Here is a 19350-nt window from a genome sequence, read left to right as displayed (position 1 = left end):
CCTGTGGGCTGGGCGTGGCCACCCGGGTGTCCAACCAGAATCGCTTCTGCCGCCTGGAGACCCAGCGCCGCCTCTGCCTACTCGGGCCCTGTCCACCCACCAGGGGCCGCAGCCCACGGAACAGCGCCTTTTAGAGCCAGACTGAGGATGGACACTCGGTGTCACCCGCCCGCCAAGCAAGCAACCTGGGCTGCACGCAACAGTCCAGCTTGGGTCCACCATCCGGGCCCCGGAGGACGAGAGTGTTCCCAAGCCAGCTGGTCCACCTGGACCCTGAGATGCAGCGGGATGCATGCCCTAGTCCCCCTTTCTCTAACTCACAGCCTGGGAGAATGGCCAGGTTTCTTCTGGTCCATTCACAGCCTTTATCAATGATGCGCACGGGCTAGCTTTCCAGAGATGGGGCCACCATCTCTCCCTTAATCATTAGACTGAGGCAGGTGCTGGGCTGGATGGGCTATTTTTCTGGGGGTATGCTAAAGAGGGCACAGATGTTCTGAATCTCCTGCTTCCTTTCCTGGAGCGATGTAAGAATATCCCTGAATATGTGCCTATGTGTCCAGCCTGTGCTGTCTGAGAAAGCCCTCCCCCCCCACCATGGGCAGAATCCAGGGGCTGAATTCTTTGTAAAAATCACAAGGTGAAATCACTCTGTCTTGAAGAAAGTCAGAAAACAGGCCTTAACTTGACCCCTTAAACCCAACTTGTATTAGTAAGAATTAACCTTTTTTGAGACTCTGCAATGCACCAGGCCAAGCCAGACATTTCATACGGGTCGGTGCTTGGAAACATTTCTGACTAGAGAGAAGCAGGGGATGATGAAGAGTACCTTCCAGAGACTGGGGAACACGGCCTGAAATAAACCAACCCATGTGTGAAGTTCCGTTTGACGTCTCATGTTTTATTGTTTAAAGACAAAAAAATCCCTACATACAAATTTTATATCCTCTTTGGCGGTCTACCTGTGTTTGTTTAAAAATAAAAACTGTGTTTTCATCAGGATCCAACCAGGAAATTAGAAAACACTCTTGGTATTTACCAGGATTTCTTCTTATTTAAACTAATTTGATTGAGGGATGAGGCACACCCAGTTAAATGCACAGGTCTTTTATTTTTATCTTTGGCCGCGTTGGGTCTTTGTTGCTGTGTGCTGGCTTTCTCTAGTTGCGGCGAGCGGGGGCTACTCTTTGTCACGGTGCGCGAGCTTCTCATTGCGGTGGCTTCTCTTGTTGCGGAGCAAGGGCTCTAGGCGTGCAGGCTTCAGTAGTTGTGGCACGCGGGCTCAGTAGTTGTGGCTCACGGGCTCTAGAGTGCAGGCTCAGTATTTGTGGCACATGGGCTTCGTTGCTCCGCAGCAAGTGGGATCTTCCAGGACCAGGGATCGAAGCCATGTCCCCTGCATTGGCAGGCAGATTCTTAACCACTGCGCCATCAGGGCACAGGTCTTAATGGTTTCATGAGTCTTTACAAACGCACACACCAACACCTCAGTCAAGGTGTAAAACATTTCCATCATCAAAGGAAGTTTTCTCGGGCTGGATCATCCTCTCCGCCCTCAAAGGTGATGTAGCTTATTCTTGAACTTCATGTAAATAGAGTCATACAGTAAGTATTCTTTACTGAATGACTTCTTTCCCTCAGTACCAGCCCTCGGGGTGGAGAGGCAGAGGGAGGGCAGAGCCCAGAAGCTGGGACCAGAAGATGAAAGACGGAATCACAGCAGAGCTGTCTGCTGGGAGCAGGGGCCACCACGGAGATGCAGCCGTGTGCCTGACAAAAGGCAGATGGAGATGGGGAGACAGATCCTGGCTTCTGCTCTCTCCCACCCCCCAGTTCCCAGAAGTGCCTCCCATTGGTCAAACCTACTGGGAAGACCTGGGAGGCCAGGAATGCAGTGCTCTAAGGTACAAAACAGAGCCAGGAAGGGCGATTCCCAGCACACAGGTGGTAAATGACCTGCTCTTCAGTACGGTGGCCTCCAGTACTTCGGTCAGGTACCACCTCCTCCGGGTACCCCAATTTGAGAATCACAGGCAGCACTGGAGCCATTTAATCTTCACAAAATAGAACTAACTCTAGTTCACAGATGAGGAAGCCTAGATCTGGAAATGTGATCTGTCCAAAAGCTGGTTTGCAGTTGGCGTGGGATTTTAGTCCAAGCCAGGTTTATCTGACTCTCCAGGCTGGGTCTGTGGTCTCTCGCAGGCTGAGTTTTGGTGGGTTTGGTTCTGCAAGTGTAAACTCTGAACACGCTGCCCAGAACAATTCTGAAAACATCCTGAGAGCCAGGATGAGAACAATGAACTTGCACTGAACTATTCCTACGTGGGGGGCTCTCTCTGCAAAGAGCTCTACCCACATAATCACACGTTGCCCTTGAGAAATCCCTAAAACAAAGTGCCGCTGATATTCCCATTTTAGAGGTGGGTAAACTGAGACTCAGAGTGATTAATGAGTTGTCCTAGGGTTGTGCTGCTGGGCTCTGGGCCAGGTTTGCTGTAAGGCCCATGACCTCACTCCTGAGAAGCTGTGAGCAGAGCCATGAAGAGTGGCCCCAGCCAGTCTGCCCAGTCCTGGCTGGTTTCCTGCTGAGATCTCAGGCAGGGTACTTAACTTCTTTGTGCCTCAGTTTCCTTTTCTCTAAAATGCGGATAATGGAAGTACTCAACACAGAGGGCTGTTGAAAGTATTATGTGGTTTAAATAAACATTTTAGCTATCATTACCTTGACTTGACCTCCTAGTGCTTTAGCTTTTTCATCTGTAAAATGGGCATAAATAGTAATGTCCACCCTGTAGGGTCATTGTGTTGAGTGAGTACCCACCACGTAGGGGTATTGTGAATGTTAGGTGAGTGAGTCCTCTATGTTCACTTGAAAATAAGCTATCATCATCATCCTGTCTTGATAATTCTTTGCAAGTCAGAGACTAATGTGAAGGCAAAGGCTGGGAATCTTCTTGTTTGTGAAGAGGGGATGGTGTTGGGGACAAAGGTCACCAGGTGAAACTCAGGCTACCCCCACTGAAGCCCGAGCCAGAGGGACCCAGCCCAGCCATGCCCCGTTATATTTGTTAGTTGCATCCATGATATTCAAGTAACAATAATGTATTCTTTCTTGTCACTGTATAATATTCCATTGTGTAAATAGAGCACATTTTATTTACCTATTCTACATTCAATGGGCACTTGGGTAGTTTCCAGTTTGAGGCTATTATGAATAAGGCATGGTGAATATTCTAGTGTATGTCTTCTGCTAGATATTGGTAAACATGTCTGTTGGATATGTATCTAGGAGGGGGATTGCTGAGTCAAGGCCTGTGCTCTTTCTCTTGGGTCAGATTATCTCTGAGTATGATGGAAGTTTCTACACATAATAGGTGCTCAATAAAGACTTATTGCAAAACTAATAAAAATGAGAGCTAACATTCATTGAGTGTTAACAATATACTAGGCTCTGTTCCAAGCATCTTCTATGTAACGACTCACTTGACCCTCACAATAACCCCTTGAAGTAAGTATAATTATGCCCATTTCACAGACGGAGAAACTGATGTACAGAGAAATTAAGGAAACAGCTCAAGTGTACACAGTTCAAAGCTGGCAAAACCAGGATTCAAACCCAGAGGGTCCCGCTCCAGGGCCCCTGCTCTTGGCCACCAGGCTATACCGAATGCAGTCACTGCCATGTTCAGAGGTAAGGCCCACGGGAGTAGAGAAGAAGGAACAGAAGCAGATGGGATGGGATTTCCCTGGTGGTGCAGTGGGTAAGACTCCGTGCTCCCAATGCAGGGGGCCTGGGTTCATCCCTGGTCAGGGAATTGGATCCCACAGGCACGCCACAACTAAGAGTTCACATGCCACAACTAAGCAGCCAGTGAGCCACAACTAAGGAGCCCGCCTGCCACAGCTAAGACCTGGCACAACCAAATAAATAAATAAATAATTTAATTAAATATTAAAAACAAAAGCAGCAGATGGGAGAGTCAGCAGGGCCTGACCACGCCTGTGAGATCTCGTTGGAAGGATGAATATGATCGGCAGGGGAAAAAAGAGGCCAAACACATCCCGGGGCTTTCTGCTGGGGGATGGGGAGGGTGGGGGGGACATTGCCAGCAACCAGGAAGAGCAGAGGTGAGCCCCCATTGGTGGCAGATAGGAGGGGCGTGTCCTAGACATTCTGAGTTCAAGGAGACGGTAGTGATCCAGGGCAGTGTGGCTAGAGGCAGTTGGAGATAGACGGCACAGGTCTGGACATAGAGAAAAGGGTTCAGGCCGAGAATGTGGGTCACATGGACAGAGGAGAGGAGTGGATAATCACATTGACCCAGTTGGTTTAGTTATGGAAATAGCACGCACGTGTGTGTTTGTGTATAACCCCTTACCACCATCCCCAGCTCCACTGCGCCCCCCTGGCTGGGGCCACCGTCATCTCTGCCCGGATACCTGTGGGAACTTTCTCCTGCTCATCACAGGGGGTGCCAGAGGGATTCTGTTAAAAACCACATCGGACCACGCCGCTCCTTTTCACTCCGAGGAAAGCTAAAGGCCTTTGCGTGACCTACAAGCCCCCCGCTCTTGCCCCTGTCACCTCTCTTCCCTTGTCCTCGATTACCCTCTCCCTGCTCTGACCTCACTGGCCCCCTTGCTGTTCGTCAAACACACCAGACTTGCTCCCACCTCAGGACCTTTGCACGGGCTCTTCCCTCTGCCTGACATCATCTTCCCCCCCCCACGTGGCAAATCCCCTTGATCTCTTTCAAGTCTGACTCACAAGTCACCATTTCACTGAGAACCCACCCGAGCTCTTCCAATACCCTTGATGGACTTAGCACCTTTTAACGTAACTTACTTACTTATAACATTTACTATTTGTTGCCAAACTCCACGTGCGGTGGGAATTAATTTCCCTGCTTTGTTCACTGATGGATTCCCAGGACCTAGAACAGTGCCCAGGACGGACCAAGCCCAATCATTATTGAATGAGTGAAAGAATCTTGCTTTTCATTAAAAAATGTTTACGTATCCATTCAGCTGCGCCGGCTCTCAGTTGCGGGATCTTCGTTGCTCACTGGGGGATCTTTTGTGGCTCGCAGCACCTAGTTCCCTGACTAGGGACCGAGTCCAGGCCCCCTGCATTGGGAGTGCGGAGTCTTAACCCCTGGACCGCCAGGGAAGTCCCTGTCTTGCCTTTAAAAAGCGATTCAGGGGGCTTCCCTGGTGGCACAGTGGTTAAGACTTTTCTCTCCCACTGCAGGGCGCACTGATTTGATCCCTGGTCGGGAACTAAGATCTGCCACGCTGTGGCCAAAAAAAAAAAAAAAAAAAAAAAAATACGGGGAGGGGGAATTTAATGGGGCTTAGAAAAGTCAATATGTAGTTGACAAATGGGAGTGGCTGCCCAGTTCACAGTGATTTCCCAGTGTCCGTGTCTGCGTGGGTCAGAGCTCACCCCGACCCTCCCTCCCAATCCTCAACCTTGGTAGTTCTCAAAGTGGGGTCCCCAGACTGGAAGCAACATCATCGCCTGGGAACTGGTTAGAATTGCAAATATCTTGTGTCCCATCCCAAACCCACAAAAACTCTGGAAGTGGGGTCGGGAAATCTGTGTTTTAACAAGCCCTCCACTTCATTAAAATCTGTGTAAGTTTAATAGCGTGACTTCATATGAGAATACGAAGAAAACGGTGATGTGCTGCTGCCCCCTTGTGGCATTTTGGTGAATGAGCCGCCAAGAGACCACCAGCAGGGAGGAGCCTGGGAGCCTGGGACCCATTCCCTTCCTGTTTCAAGGCCTCAGGGTGAGGCAGGGATAGAGCTGGCCTAGGATTCTTTCCTATTTGAGTCGAATGCAGCAGCTTTCTTAAAACATTTAGACAGATGCCTGTAAGAGCCCCTGCTGGTCCCTGAGCCAGGACACCTGTGTCTGTCCCCTGGTCCCTCTGCCCACAGTTCAGCTCTGGACAGATCGACCACACGATACAGTTACGGTTATGTCACTCTGCTTAAAGCCCTCCTGGGCTCAGAGGTGCCCTCCGGGTGGGGTCCACGCCACGCTGCTATGTCTTCCAGCCTCTTCTGCGCTCCAGCTACACGGGATGGATGGGGCTCCCCACTCTGGCCCAGGCCTCTCCCCAAGCTGTCCCCTCTGCCTGGGCCACTCCTTTTCCCTTCACGGACGCCCCTGATTATTCTTCATGAGTTGCAGTCTCTACATCTAACCGAGGCCAACCCTTCCCTGGGCCCTGGCTCCCACCCCCTCTCACCTGCCCAGGTGCTGACTCCTGCCACTGTCCCCATGTTATCCCCACATCTTCCATTTCTCCCTCTCTTCCAGATTATCCCCATCAATATACATACACTTTGGTCCTTTGTCCAGCGCTGCAAAGGATGCAGCCCACCAGCCCATGGCCATCCTGGCTACTGCAGTAACAAAAGGTGGGGCGCCCTCTTCAAGGGGCAACTCGAGCAGCCTCACGGGGGAGGGGGTGCCTGGGAAAGGGAAGCCTCGTATGGCCACCACATTTCATGTGCTATCAAAAAGTCCACCTGCCTCTCCAGGGCTAAAATGTGGTCTAGGGTCTGACGCACATTCTTAGCAACAGGGTCATGGTTTAGCCAATTCTCAAGAACTTCATCTTTTTCCTCTTCCACTGCAATTAATTACAACACTAGGGCGAGCCCCAGGGCAGGAGCCTAGGCCTTTTGGACATCGCAAGGTTAGTCAACAAGCCTACTTGTAAGTGGCCCCACCACACTGGTCTGGTTCTTATCCATGTTCCATTTGCTGCCCCCTGGCCCTTCACCACTGGCTTTCGTGGAAATGTTTCCAATCTCATCTCTGGGCTGAGTCTCTTCATCTGCTCCTGTCGGATGGGCAGTACTTAACACGGGCTTCTTCTGTAGCTTCCTCCCAGCCCTGAAGCCAGCAAGCGGTCAACACGGGGGTTGACTTTGACTTTACTCCCCTTCTCACCTCAAGGGCTGAACCTCCGTGTCCCAATGACCCTCCTGCATCTCTTCATCTATGAGCCATCCCAGTCATGTCCCATTCCCCTCCCTTCCTCTCTCGATTCCTTCTCTGTGCCCACTCTCACCCCCTTAAAGCCCAAGGTTTTAGAGCCTGGTAGCATCCACACTGCCTCACCGCTTACGACAGACGGACAGTCCAGGGTCCCGATGTGGCCCCCGTACAAAGTGAAGTCCCCCTGGGTCCTTTCACCAACTCAGCCAGATTTCTCAGGTGTCTGAATTTAATCTCCAAAAGAAATCTAAACTTATTTCCAAATTTTGTGGCAACCGTCATATTTGTAATGTTTCCTTAACCACTGTGGTGTACGTACATAAGGGTGTCCATCAGATTGCTATTTAAACCCTTATGGGGGACTTCCCTGATGGCGCAGTGGTTAAGAATCTGCCTGCCAGTGCAGGGGACCCGGGTCTGATCCCTGGTCTGGGAAGATCTCACATGCTGCAGAGCAACTAAGCCCGTGCACCACAACTACTGAGCCTGCGCTCTAGAGCCCGCGAGCCACAACTACTGAAGCCCACACGCCTGGAGCCCATGTGCCTAGAGCCCGTGCTCTGTAACGAGAGAAGTCACCACAACGAGACACCCACGCACTGCAACGAAGAGTAGCCTCCGCTCGCCGCAACTAGAGAAAGCCCGCGCACAGCAACGAAGACTCAAGGCAGCCAAAAATAAAATAAATAAATAAACCCTTATGTATGTCTTGGCAAACCAGATTCCAGCAGTCAGTAGGCCCCAAGTCCAGTGGCATACCAAAGGGTCAGGGTTGATGGTGGGAGTGGTGTTCTGGGGAAGGAATATTTTAATACAGACGATGTTTAGAATTGCTGGCCCGTGGTGATAATAAAAAGCAGTTTGCATTTAGCCCATTTATTATTGTTTCAAAAGTTTTTAAACACAGTGTACCCCTTTTTCACCTGCCTCTGGGGGCAGACCACTCTTGCCACCAGCACCCCCCAGCACACCACTGCTCACTGTCTAAAGCACAAAGTCTGTTTCTCGGTTATGTAACATTCCTAACAGGTGCTTCTGGTAGGTGGGCTCCTCCACAAATGATTAAGGGACTCAGGCTCCTTCGCTCTCATGCCTTCACCTCACCCCCACCTCATCTGCATCCAGGATGACATGAGGCAAGAGGCTCAGCCATTCCATGCAAAACCCCAACACTGTTTCTGGAACAACTGGGAAAGAGGTACCATCTTTTGACCCAAGTGGGCAAACTATTAGAAGGTAAGTCTTCAATTGCTGGAGGCTATATTTGCCACCATGAGAAGTGCTGAAAACTTTAGTCACACAGAACCAAGAAATTAAGAGAAACAGATGGCAGGCAACTAGGTTCAAGCTGCTAGATCCAGCTGCGCCTGAAGCTATCCTTCCCTAAACTTTTCAGTTATGTGAACCAATAAACTCCCTTTATTACTGAAACTAGTTTGAATTGGGTTCCTGTCACTTGAACTAAGAGTCTTGACAAAATAATTGTATACGGTAGTGTAATTACCTGTCTATTCTTGGCCGTTCTGTTGGGCTTTGTTCCCTAGAAGCCAGGTAGATTTCTGATTCATCCCTGTGTCCCTGAAACCCAGCACAGGACCTGGTACATGGTAGGTATTTAATACGCGTCTGCCGAATGGTGACTGAGGCCTGGGTTCTAGCCCTGATTGTGCCTCTAGTCTGTGACCTTGAGCATCTAATCCTCCCCTGTGAGCTGTTTCTGACTCTGCACAGTGGAAATGATCATCTTTGCCCTGCCTTGCTGGAGGGCGGCAGTGAGGATGAGATAAGCCCAGCTTACAAAAGTGCTTAGCAAACCCTAGCGCTCTGCACACGCAAGAGCCACAGTTATATTTGCAAAAATGTACATTTTGTCCTAATTTCATCAGCCCCCTGTAGACTGTGGGTTCTTGGGGCACAAAGCAGACAGCACGTTGGAGCAGAAGTAAGATCTGAGAGGAGAAGCTTTAGCTGCCCCCAGTGCCACCTCCATGCAACAGTAGACTTGTTGCACCTGCGGATGAGATAAGCAAGATGGTGCCTAGTGCCCAGCACTTGCCACCCCACCATCCCCCTAGAAATCGCCGAGACAAGGGGTCCCAGCGCCTCCTTGAGTCTGAGCCATTGCAAACGCATGATAACAGAGCAGCAGCTGGCTGGTTGTTCCCCTCCTGGGCACCCAGAGAGAGACCACATCTCCCAGCCACAGTGACCAAGGTCTGGCCATGGGCTTGACTCCAGACCCAGACCATAAACCCCCCTCACCATCCTCCACACTCGTTCTCTGCCCTCATCTGCTGATCACATGCAGAGGACACAATGGAGGACTTCAAGGTTCTAGAACATTGTTCTTCACCTTTCTTTACAAACCTAGGACTCCTTGGGCAACTGGTAAAGTCTATGATCTCCTTCTCAGACAAGTCATATTAAACACATAAAATCCAATACATGGGATTACAAAGGACACAAATTATTGAAATACGGTAACCAAAATAAAAAATGTATGTGAGATTGTTACATGTGCTTTTTTAGGAATATATTAAACAACGAGATTCAATTATCATAATTTCAATGTGGCGAGAGTATAAACAGCATTTCAAGATATTCACAATAATTACTTTGTGATATGAAAATACCTGTGATTTCTTTTGGTGACAAATAGGTACTGCTACTACTACTTTGTTTTCTCCATTCATAACTGAAGTGCTAGATGTTAGCTAAAGGTCAGTGGAAAGATGCAATTATTTTCCCTTTCAAGTTGAGGAATCCCTGAATTTCATCCCCAGATCCTTGGGTATTGTCTCTGGGAAAAGAATCTCTGTTTTAGGACAGGACAGAGTCCCAAAAGAAAAGGAACTTCATGCTTGGATGACCACATACAGGAAAGGCCCCTCCAACATGTATTCAAACCAGAGGAAAACACCGTATTTTACCAGGAATATTGAAATTCTGAAGCCAGGCTTGATTTCTTATTCCAGCTGGGTGACCCTGAACGAGGCATCTAACCCCTCTGAACCTCCATACTCAAAAGAAAAAGTAGGCCATGGTCCCAGTCTTACAGGGGAGTCATGAGAATTAAAGGGGTAACAGCTCTGGAGGCTCGCAAACTCTATGGGAATTTATATTTGAGGTCTTCAAACTCCAGCCAGTGAACTGGTGCTAAAAATAAGGACAACACAGTGAAATCTCATCAAGTGAAATGGATTCCACCTGTAAGACTGTCTTTTACTCTGAACTTACGACCTTCCTCATTTGAGGGGTTGTGAAATTCATTCTTTTATAAAATGAGGAGGATTATAAATATAGTACTTGCTCATTTTTCCCCATTGTTTCTACTTTGCAAATGGAGTTGGCAATGTGATTTGGATTCACAAATATTTTACGCAGTTGGGTGGTTTTATGAAGACCAAAAAGTATGAGAATCACTGCTTTATGCCACCACAAAAATAGTCATTCTTATTATCCCTCAAAATTAATAAAACTTAGAAGGGATTCGATTTCTGACCTGGCACAAGTTTGAATAATAATAGGTAACATGTGTTGAGGGTTTCAATGTGTCCCAAACGGATCTAAATACGTCACACGTGTAACTGGCTTATTGAATAATCTGAATTTGGTGAGGGACACACATAAATGGATCTAGTTTTTCTTCACCCATTGCCTTTGAACACATCCAGTCAAATCTCTCATTGCCCCATGCCTTTCAGTATGGATTGAACATCTAATTATATACTATTTAACACCTCCTCTAAATCAAGCTTGACCCTTCACCTCAATAATGCATTGTTATTTAATTTAATAAACTATTAAATAGTCTAACTACGGGCACCTTACAGTGCTATGAGGATATGAGGTACGTACTATTATTAATGGCATCTTACAGATACTAAGGCCCAGAGAGATGAGGTAACTTGCCCAAGGTCACACAGCTAGTAAGTTAGAGACACAGAATTCAAACCCAGGCTGTCTGGCTCTGGACACTTGCCCTTGGTCTCTGCATTACATTCCTCTGCAGCACTGAGAGAGTGTGAGGGTCTCTCTAAAAACCTTTTCCATCCTCCCTATTTGAGTTCTAGCTTCTCCTGTTTATGAGGCCTGGAAGGAGCAGTGGAGGAAAGGGGGAAAAAAACGTAGCTGGTGTTGCTTTGAGTCCCCTCAGGGAGGTGGATTCCTTTTGTGTGGAACGTGTTTAAAGGCTAGTGTTCCTGGACCACATGACTAGCTTATTCAGGGGTCCCTGTAGTGGTCTCCTGACTGCTGGGGGATATCTGGACCCCTTGACCTCTCTTAGACCCTGTCCCCAGAAGTGCACTTCACAGCCTCTTTCTGCCAGGGTCCTCCTTCCTGGGAAGCACAAGGATCATCCCCTTGGGGCAGGGCCCAGGTCAGATGGCCCGGCACCCATTCAGCTCATGGGAAGCTCACCCATTCTTGTTCAGCCACGTGATGGTGTACAGGATGCCCCCCTTCCTGCCGTCTCTCTCTAATCACTTTTTCTCTGCTCAAACACACACTGAGGGCGGATCTGCAAGCCTGCCTCACGAGCGGTCGGGGAATCAGCTACCACTCACCACTTCTGGCAGGAACCCAAAATCTCTACAAGTGGGACGTCTCAGGATGGCGGTGGGTGTGGGATCCTTTCTTCTCCCAGGAGAGCAGAAAAGGTATATCATTTCTCCCTATTCTAGAAAATTATTCTCAAATTCTAGTCTTCTGCTCGCGGAGGCTGAGGGGGGTGGGGATGGAGTGGGAGAAAAGCCTGTATGACGCCCCTAAAACAGTCCTGCTGGTGTGTGTCTCATGGCTTTCTTAAATATGGGGTATTCAGCACCTTGCGACCCTGTGTTGAGGCTTAACTGAGGCTTAACTGTTAACTGGAAATACAAGACAAGAGGAAAGTCCCATTTAAGAGTCTGTTACATGCATATCATCTAATTTAATTTTCACAACTGCCCTATAAGGTAAGCTTATTAATCAGGGTTCACTTGTAGCTGCTATAACAAGCAAACCCCAAAATTCAGTGGCTTAACACAATAGAGGTTTATTTCTTACTCACATAATATTCCAAGGCAGGTGTTCCTGGTTGGAGGGCAGCTTTCCTTCGCGTGATGAGCCGGGTGACTTACATGTTACAGCTCCACCAGCTCCTGAGCCTCCGGGCCTTCTACCTCTAAATTGCAGGCAGGAATGGAGAAGCTCACCTGCTTCCTAAAGACGCCCACCTGGAAGTGACATCACCCCCCACTCACACTCCATTGGTGGGGTCTAGCCCCATGGTCATACTTGGAAGCAAAGGAGGCTGGGAAATGTAGTCTCTGGCTGGGCAAGTGTCTTCCGGATCCAAATCCACCCTACAGTCTGACAGAGTTAGTGAGGCAAAGAAACTCTCTTTAATAATGTCTGTTTAATCAGTTCACCAGGCTAACCAGTGCTCTCCCTTCCACCTGAGTACAGCACTCCTGTCCCAGGCATAATGAACGCTCACAGGAGGTCACTGTCTGGCGCCCTTGCTCCCTTCTGCTCTCTCCAGTAGAATGCTGTTATGGGCTGAAAGCTTGTGTCTCTCCCAAAATGTATACGTTGAAATCCTAACCCCCAATGTGATGGTGTTAGGAGGTGGAGCTTTGGGGAGGTAACTAGGTCATGAGGGTAGAGTCCTCATGGATGGGATAGTGCCCTTACAGGAAGAGATATAAGAGCTTGCTTCTTCTCTCCACTATGTGAGAATACAGTGAAAAGATGGCAGTCTGTAAACCAGGAAAAAGGCTTTCGCCAAGAATCCAACCATACTGGCACCCTGATCTCAGGCTTCCAGCCTCCAGAATTGTGAGAAATAAATGTGTGCTGTTTAAGACCCCCAGTCCACGGTCTTCTGTTAGAGAAGCCCAAGCTAAGACAGATGATGCGTTTGCCAAAAATCTGTTGGGTTTGTTCTCAAGCCAGTTTGAGCCAGCACATTTGTTATTGTCATGGTGTCATTTAATTAGATATTCCATAAGCTGATGAAATATGAGTGCAAAAAGGAAGAGATTTGTTTTTAGGAAAACAATAAAAATGAGTTGCTAAAACAGGCTGCCAAATGAGGTGTGGAAGAAACAACTACAAAAGATCTGGAAAAAATCACCATGAGAATCTAGAGGGATTCTGCACTCAAGTTGCTACACAAGTGTCTTCAGATCCTTGCCTCACTTGAAATAAACCAGAACTAGAAAGCAGAAGGTAGATTCTGGTGTAGTTCACGTAAGGAGGACAGCACAAAAAGCCAATGAACAGCCCCACGTTCAAAAAACAGAGTGGCAGATGTTCAAGGTGTGTATCATTTAAAATAATTCCCTGCGGGCTTCCCTGGTGGCGCAGTGGTTGAGAGCCCGCCTACCGATGCAGGGGACACGGGTTCGTGCCCCGGTCGGGGAAGATCCCACATGCCGCGGAACGGCTGGGCCCGCGAGCCATGGCCGCTGAGCCTGCGCATCCGGAGCCTGTGCTCTGCAACGGGAGAGGCCACAACAGTGAGAGGCCTGCGTACCGCAAAAAAAAAAAAATAATAATAATAATAATAATAATTCCCTGCTTCTTTGATTAGTTGACTAACCACTGGTCCCAACTGAGCTGGATATGTAATAATAATTCTACGGGATTATTAACCCCATTTTATAGGTGATGAAACTGAGGCCCAGGATACCAGTAGGTAGGTGGTGAAGGCAGGATTCAAAACCAGCCAGTCCGGTTGAAAGTCTACAGTCTCACTCTCTGTACCAGCAACGTCCAATGCAACTTTCTGTGGTGATGGAGCTGTTCTGTATCTGCTCTGTCCAATGTAGTATGTGTTTAATGGACACTTGAAATGTGTCTAGTGCAACTGAAGAACTGAAGTTTTAATTAAATTCAATCTTAAGTATAAATGGCCACCCACGGCCAGTGGCCACCCTATGCGACAGCACAGTTCTGTGCTGTCCTTACTTTAACATGTGCCTTTCTTAGCATCTCAGGCTTTTTAATTTCATTGCCTTGATTCTTTCCAGCCAATGATGTGTCTTCTGAAATGCAAGCACTGGCCCCTGTGATTCAGATGTCTCTTCATTCCAATTCTTTATGTTGACTGGAGAACGAGAGGGATGGGCATTGGCAGGAGGAGAGGGGGCAACGGCTGAGCTGGAATGGCCACGTGGCAGCAGCTGCCATCTTGTGCCCGAACCCCTTGCAGCTCCTCAGGGTGGGGGAAGCATCGCCTTTAGGTGCAAGAGCTTGAGAGCAGGATGGGACGGCTCCCCTCCCTACTTAACAGCGTGACTTGAGGCAAAACACCGCACCCCTTTGCACCCTGGCTTCGTCCTCTGGAAGGTGGGATTAAAAGTGCCTGCTGTTGGGAATTTCCTGGCGGTCCAGTGGTTAGGACCCTGAGCTTCCACTGCAGGGGGCATGGGTTCGATCCCTGGTCGGGGAACTAAGATCCCGCATGCTGCAAGGCGCAGCCACATAAAAGTGTTTGCTGCTGTGGGGACTGCATGAGGTGATGCCTGCTAAGTGCCTAGCTCCCCGCTTGGGTCTAGTAACTGCTCAGTAAATGTCCTTCTAATCCAATCCAATCCTCAGACCAAAGGAACAGCAGGGAAAATGTGGGGGTGGGGATGGAGAGAGAGAAAAGGCTCTTTCAAAAAAGCCTTTCAGTGAGGAAATTCTCAATGGTAAATCAAAGTAGAGAGAATGGTTTAATAACCCCCCCATACTTCTATCAGTTTTTAAAATTATTAACCAGAATAAAGGCTTTTAGTAACTTAAAGATATCCATCCTTAGGAAGGTGAAGAACAAACTCCCAATGGCTCCAACCAAATGGCCACAAACACGTGTTAGGAATCCTCTGAGCAGCCCTGGAGGGTCCCAACAGCCAGAGGCAGGGTCATGCTCAGACAGCTGTCATTTGTCGCCCCCCCCCACCCTCCCCAAGTAATATCTTCACAAGCCTGGGAACCATGGTGCCCACACATGGGTGTGGCTATGCTGTTTCCCAGGCAATAGGTTCCATCTCTCTGGGTCCCCCAAGCCATGTAGCTTGTCTTCCAGTGCCTGGAAGGTTCTGGAAGAGCCCCCCTACCCCTGCCAAATCCTACCTATAATGTTCTTTAAATTAGCAAGAGGCAGGTTTAATTTCTTGCCACCCAGATCCCTAAATGATGCTCAAGTTACGGAAAAGCCACAGCTGCCATCTCGAAGGAGCTGGTACCTGTCCTCCCCTGAGGTCAAAATAATCCATTCTTTTAGAAGAGAGATAAGAGATCTTATCAGGGAAAATGCCCAGGGCTTCTGACCTTCTGGAAAATTACTGAACTATATTCTAACTATAAAAATCAATCCCTTAAGATCTCAGTAGGTCTGGGGAATAAGCTGTGTAGAAAAGGAAAAGAAGAAATTAATTGGGTGGAGGGGGCACTAACATTTGCTAGGCACCTAATCTGTGCTGAGTGCCCCTTCATGCTTTCATTTAATCCTCACAGGAACACTGGTAGGCAGATACTTTTGTCCCCATGTCACAGATGAGGAAACTGAGGCTCAGAAAGGTGAAGCCACTTGCCCAAGGTAGAACTGAGGTCTGGCTCAGAAACTCACGTTCTTTCCTAACCACTGTCCTACCTACTATGTGGCACCTTACATGGCAGCCTTTATTCTCTGTCTGAGTCTGTTTCTCTCCCTGATGTGGGAATGACAAGGCCTGCTGGCTCCTACAGCTTTCAGAAGGACCTTGACCTTCTCAGGGACGTGAAGCGCTTTGAAAGGTGTAGAGGACCCAGTTAGGGCCTGGAGTCACCTATCTCGTTGTCCTCAAGGCTGGCAAACTTGCAGCTCTGGAAGAAGATCCAAGCCTCATCGATGGGTCCCGGTGCGACTCTGGCATGAAGGGACAGAGGAAAATCACTAGGTCCCCTCAGGTTCCCAAAGGAAAAAGAAGGGAGGGAGAGGCGGAGGGAGGGGGAGCTTCAGGGAGTGCCTTGGGGTGTTGCTGTTTTTGGTGACTGCTCAGCTGATGGTTCTCCAAGCTGAGAAACACACATAACAAACTCTAACCTCCTCTGGCTTAAAATAGAGCTGCGGAACCGAAAATGCCAAGCACAGGGCAGAGTCACCTGCCTGGCAGGGCCAGACAGCTCCTCGTGGCCCCAGTAATACCTCCCCCGCCAGCGGACCCATCTGACAAAGCACCTCTCAGCTTCATCTCATGAGGTGCTCACAACAGTGGGGGCGGGAAGCCAGCGCTCCTCAAACCCACCTTAGAGATTAGGAAAGTGAGATCTGAGAGGCCACTGGAGGGTGATAAAGCCCCCAGCATCTTGCCTGATGAGGCGGCACCGTGTATCCGAAGGATCGTGACCCTGGGGGGCCAGACGGCCCTGAGTTCAAGTTCTGACTCAGCCGCTGCCTGGCTGTGAGGACTTGGCAAGCGGGGTCTCTTCTCCTCTGCAGCCCGGCTTCCTGCACTGGGGAGTGAGGCTCCTTTAGCAATGTCTGTGAATGTTCCTAGTGCGGACAGCGCTCCACAGTCTCTTGCCCTGCTTCTGGAAAAAGAATTCCTGACATCAGCAGGCAGTCAGTTGTAAAAAGGGAGGAAAAGTGGCTCCTGGGCACCTGGAAAGTGACATATGGTGTCTTTTATAATGCAGGAGGTGGGCCTGACCATCACCCCCATTTCTCACATGGGAAAACTAAGGTGCAGAGAAGCAGAAGGCTTCTATCCACAGATACCCAGGGAGACAGTGGATGAGCTGGAATTTAAACCCAGGCCTCACTGACCCAGCTGTGCTCAGGACCAGGACTCATTAACTGTCCCCGGGGTGGACCCAGCCCTTCCCCTGAGAGCAAGCTCCCTCCACCCCTACTGGCCCCATAAGCTCTGCTCAGGCCCTTCTCGGGCTATAGATCCTTGGTGCCCCACCCGGGCCCACTCTGAGACTGTAGGCCAGGTTTCTGTTCCTCTGAAGTCTGAGCAGGAATCAGAAAATCAAACTTGCTGACACCATCGCTAAAAATAAAGCTGAGGCAGTAGCACCAGCCACTTGCTTCTGAGCTGCTGAGCTGCCCCCCTCTAGCTTCTCAGGGGAAGAAGGGGTGCAAGGCTCCCCTTACCAGGCACAGGGTCCCAATTCTGCCCGAGAACTGAGTCAGGGCAGGAACTGAGTCTAACATCCCTGTGGACCTGGGCCTTTGCTCTGTTGTGATAGTTGCAAAACTGGCTAACACTTCTAGATGAGTCGTCGGGGCCAGACGATGCTCTCAGGGCTGCACATTTACCCGCTTATTTAATCCTCACAACCACTGTAGTAGTGCCCTGTTGCTGCTGTAACAAGTTATCACAAACCTAGCGGCTTGAACAACACAAACGTATTACCTTCCAGGTCTGCGGGATGGAGGTCTACACGGGTCACGCTGGGCTAAAATCAAGGCATTGGGAGAACTGCGTTCCTTTCTGGAGGCTCTAGGCAGGAATTTGTTTCCTTGCCTTTTCCAGATTCTAGAAGTCACCTGTGGTCCTTGGCATGTGGCTCCCTTTCTCCATCTTCAAAGCCAGCAGCAACGTCAGGCCAAGTCCTTCTCACCTTGCATCTCTCTGGTTCCCCCTCTTCCGCTTCCCTCTTCCAGTTATAAGAATGCTTGGAATCACACTGGGCCCACCCAGATCATCTGGATAATCTCCCGTCTCAAGGTCAGTCGATTAGCAAACTTAATTCCATCTGCAACCTTAATTCCCCTTTGCCACATAACCTAACATAGTCATAGGTCTCAGGGATAGGATGTGGGCATCTTCAGGGAGGCCATTATTCTGCTGACCACAGCACCTTATGAGATAGGAACTTTCCTAACCCCATTTTAAACTGGGGAAACTGAGGCATCCCAAGTTCACACGACTGGTAAGTGAAAGTAGGATACGCTCCCAGGCAGTGGAGGTGCAGAGTCCACGCTCTACATGCTGATACTGCTGCTTGTTCATCCACAAACGATCACTGGATGTGTGCTCTGTGCTAGGTCTGGTTGCTGGGGACAGGCTGGGGACCAAGATGGGGTCCCTGTCCTCAGGGGGACACATATATGGAACACGAGAATTACAAAGCAGTGGGAGGGATGAGAGATGGCAGGAGCATGGGAAGTCTTCGAGGAGCACAGAGGAGGAACACCTTAGGAGTCAGGAAAGATGTCCAACTAAGGGAGAGGTGAAGGATGAATAGGGCGTTAGCCAGCAGCCCCTATCACATAAGGAGGTTGTGAGGATTAAATGCATGAATACATGTAAAGTGCTTCAACCAATGCCTAGCCTCTAGCAGGCATTCAATAAATGTTGGCTGTTGAATGGGCCGGGGAGAGGACTGTTCCAAGCAAAGCAAGAGTTTGCACAAGGAGCTGAAAGTTTAATGGAGCTGGAGCAGAAAAATGCAAAGGGGGCTGCAGGAAGAGGGACTGGTATGGTCACAGGGGGACAAGTGATGCATGTCAAGGCTGCAGCAGAGACCTGGGAAGGTGGGTGTCCCAGAGGGCTGCAGGAGATGCTGCCTGTGCTCTGCCCAGACTCTCCATGAAGGCTCATCCAGGACTCTGAATTGAGTGTCACCTTGGTGCTGGGGGGCAGGGGTAGATTCCTCAGGGAGTGAGGTCAATGGAAGGTGCCCCGAGCGCCCAGCTGTTCAGGCCAAGGACCCCGGGATCATCCTTGAGTCGTCCTCCCCTTCGCCCTCCACACCCAACCCCTCAGCAAGTCCTGTTGCTGTGCACATCTGCGTAACGCTAGCTGTGGTAACGGATGGACCCCAGACGTCAGGGGCTTAATGCCACAGAAGTTCAAATTAGGTGTTCCTTTGGGAGACCCTTTGCAATGTGTCATTGCACCCCAGCTCCTCCCATCCCGTGGCTCTGTCCTCTCCTAAAGACTAGGTGTCCGCATTCAGTCTGCAGTTGGGGAAGACAGGTGGGGGCATGGCGTGTGGGAGGGCTTTACGGGCCAGGCCTGGAGGTGGCACAGGTCACTTCTGCCCTCATTCCATTGTCACATGGACACCCCTAAGCGCGAGGGAGGCTGGGAAATGTGGTGGCCGTGTGTGCCCGGCTCCACCCCCGGCCCCAGCATCTCAGATCCACCCGCTTGTCTCCATCTCCAGGGCGATGCCCCTGATTCCAGGCCACCCTAAGCACGCATTTGGACGACAAGAGTCTCCAAACTGGGGACTTCCCGGGCGGTCCAGCAGTTAAGACTCCGCGCTTCCACTGCAGGGGGCCCTGGTTCAGATCTCTGGCTCAGGAACTGAGGTCCCGTATGCCTGGCAGCGTGGCCAAAAAAAAAAAAAAAAAGTCT

At 49.6% G+C, this 19350-nt stretch overlaps 1 protein-coding gene and 1 long non-coding RNA gene across 2 annotated transcripts in view; one reads left to right on the top strand and one right to left on the bottom strand.

Moving 5' to 3' along the window:
- CCN5 (cellular communication network factor 5) overlaps positions 1 to 879 on the top strand; it is a 9146-nt gene extending 8267 nt beyond the window's left edge. The window contains exon 4 of the mRNA XM_060123588.1: positions 3 to 879. Within this exon, the coding sequence (XP_059979571.1) occupies positions 3 to 134 (132 nt within the window). The 3' untranslated portion in view covers positions 135 to 879. The remainder of the gene's footprint in view (positions 1 to 2) is intronic.
- Positions 1 to 12194, bottom strand: part of LOC132505350 (uncharacterized) — a 71333-nt gene extending 59139 nt beyond the window's left edge. The window contains exon 1 of the long non-coding RNA XR_009535377.1: positions 12071 to 12194. This is a non-coding gene — a long non-coding RNA (uncharacterized LOC132505350). The remainder of the gene's footprint in view (positions 1 to 12070) is intronic.
- Between the last annotated feature and the right edge of the window lie 7156 nt (positions 12195 to 19350).

This window comes from Lagenorhynchus albirostris, chromosome 15 (assembly GCF_949774975.1).
Source record: "Lagenorhynchus albirostris chromosome 15, mLagAlb1.1, whole genome shotgun sequence".
Lineage (NCBI taxonomy): Eukaryota > Metazoa > Chordata > Mammalia > Artiodactyla > Delphinidae > Lagenorhynchus > Lagenorhynchus albirostris.
This window is presented reverse-complemented; position numbering and strand designations above follow the sequence as displayed.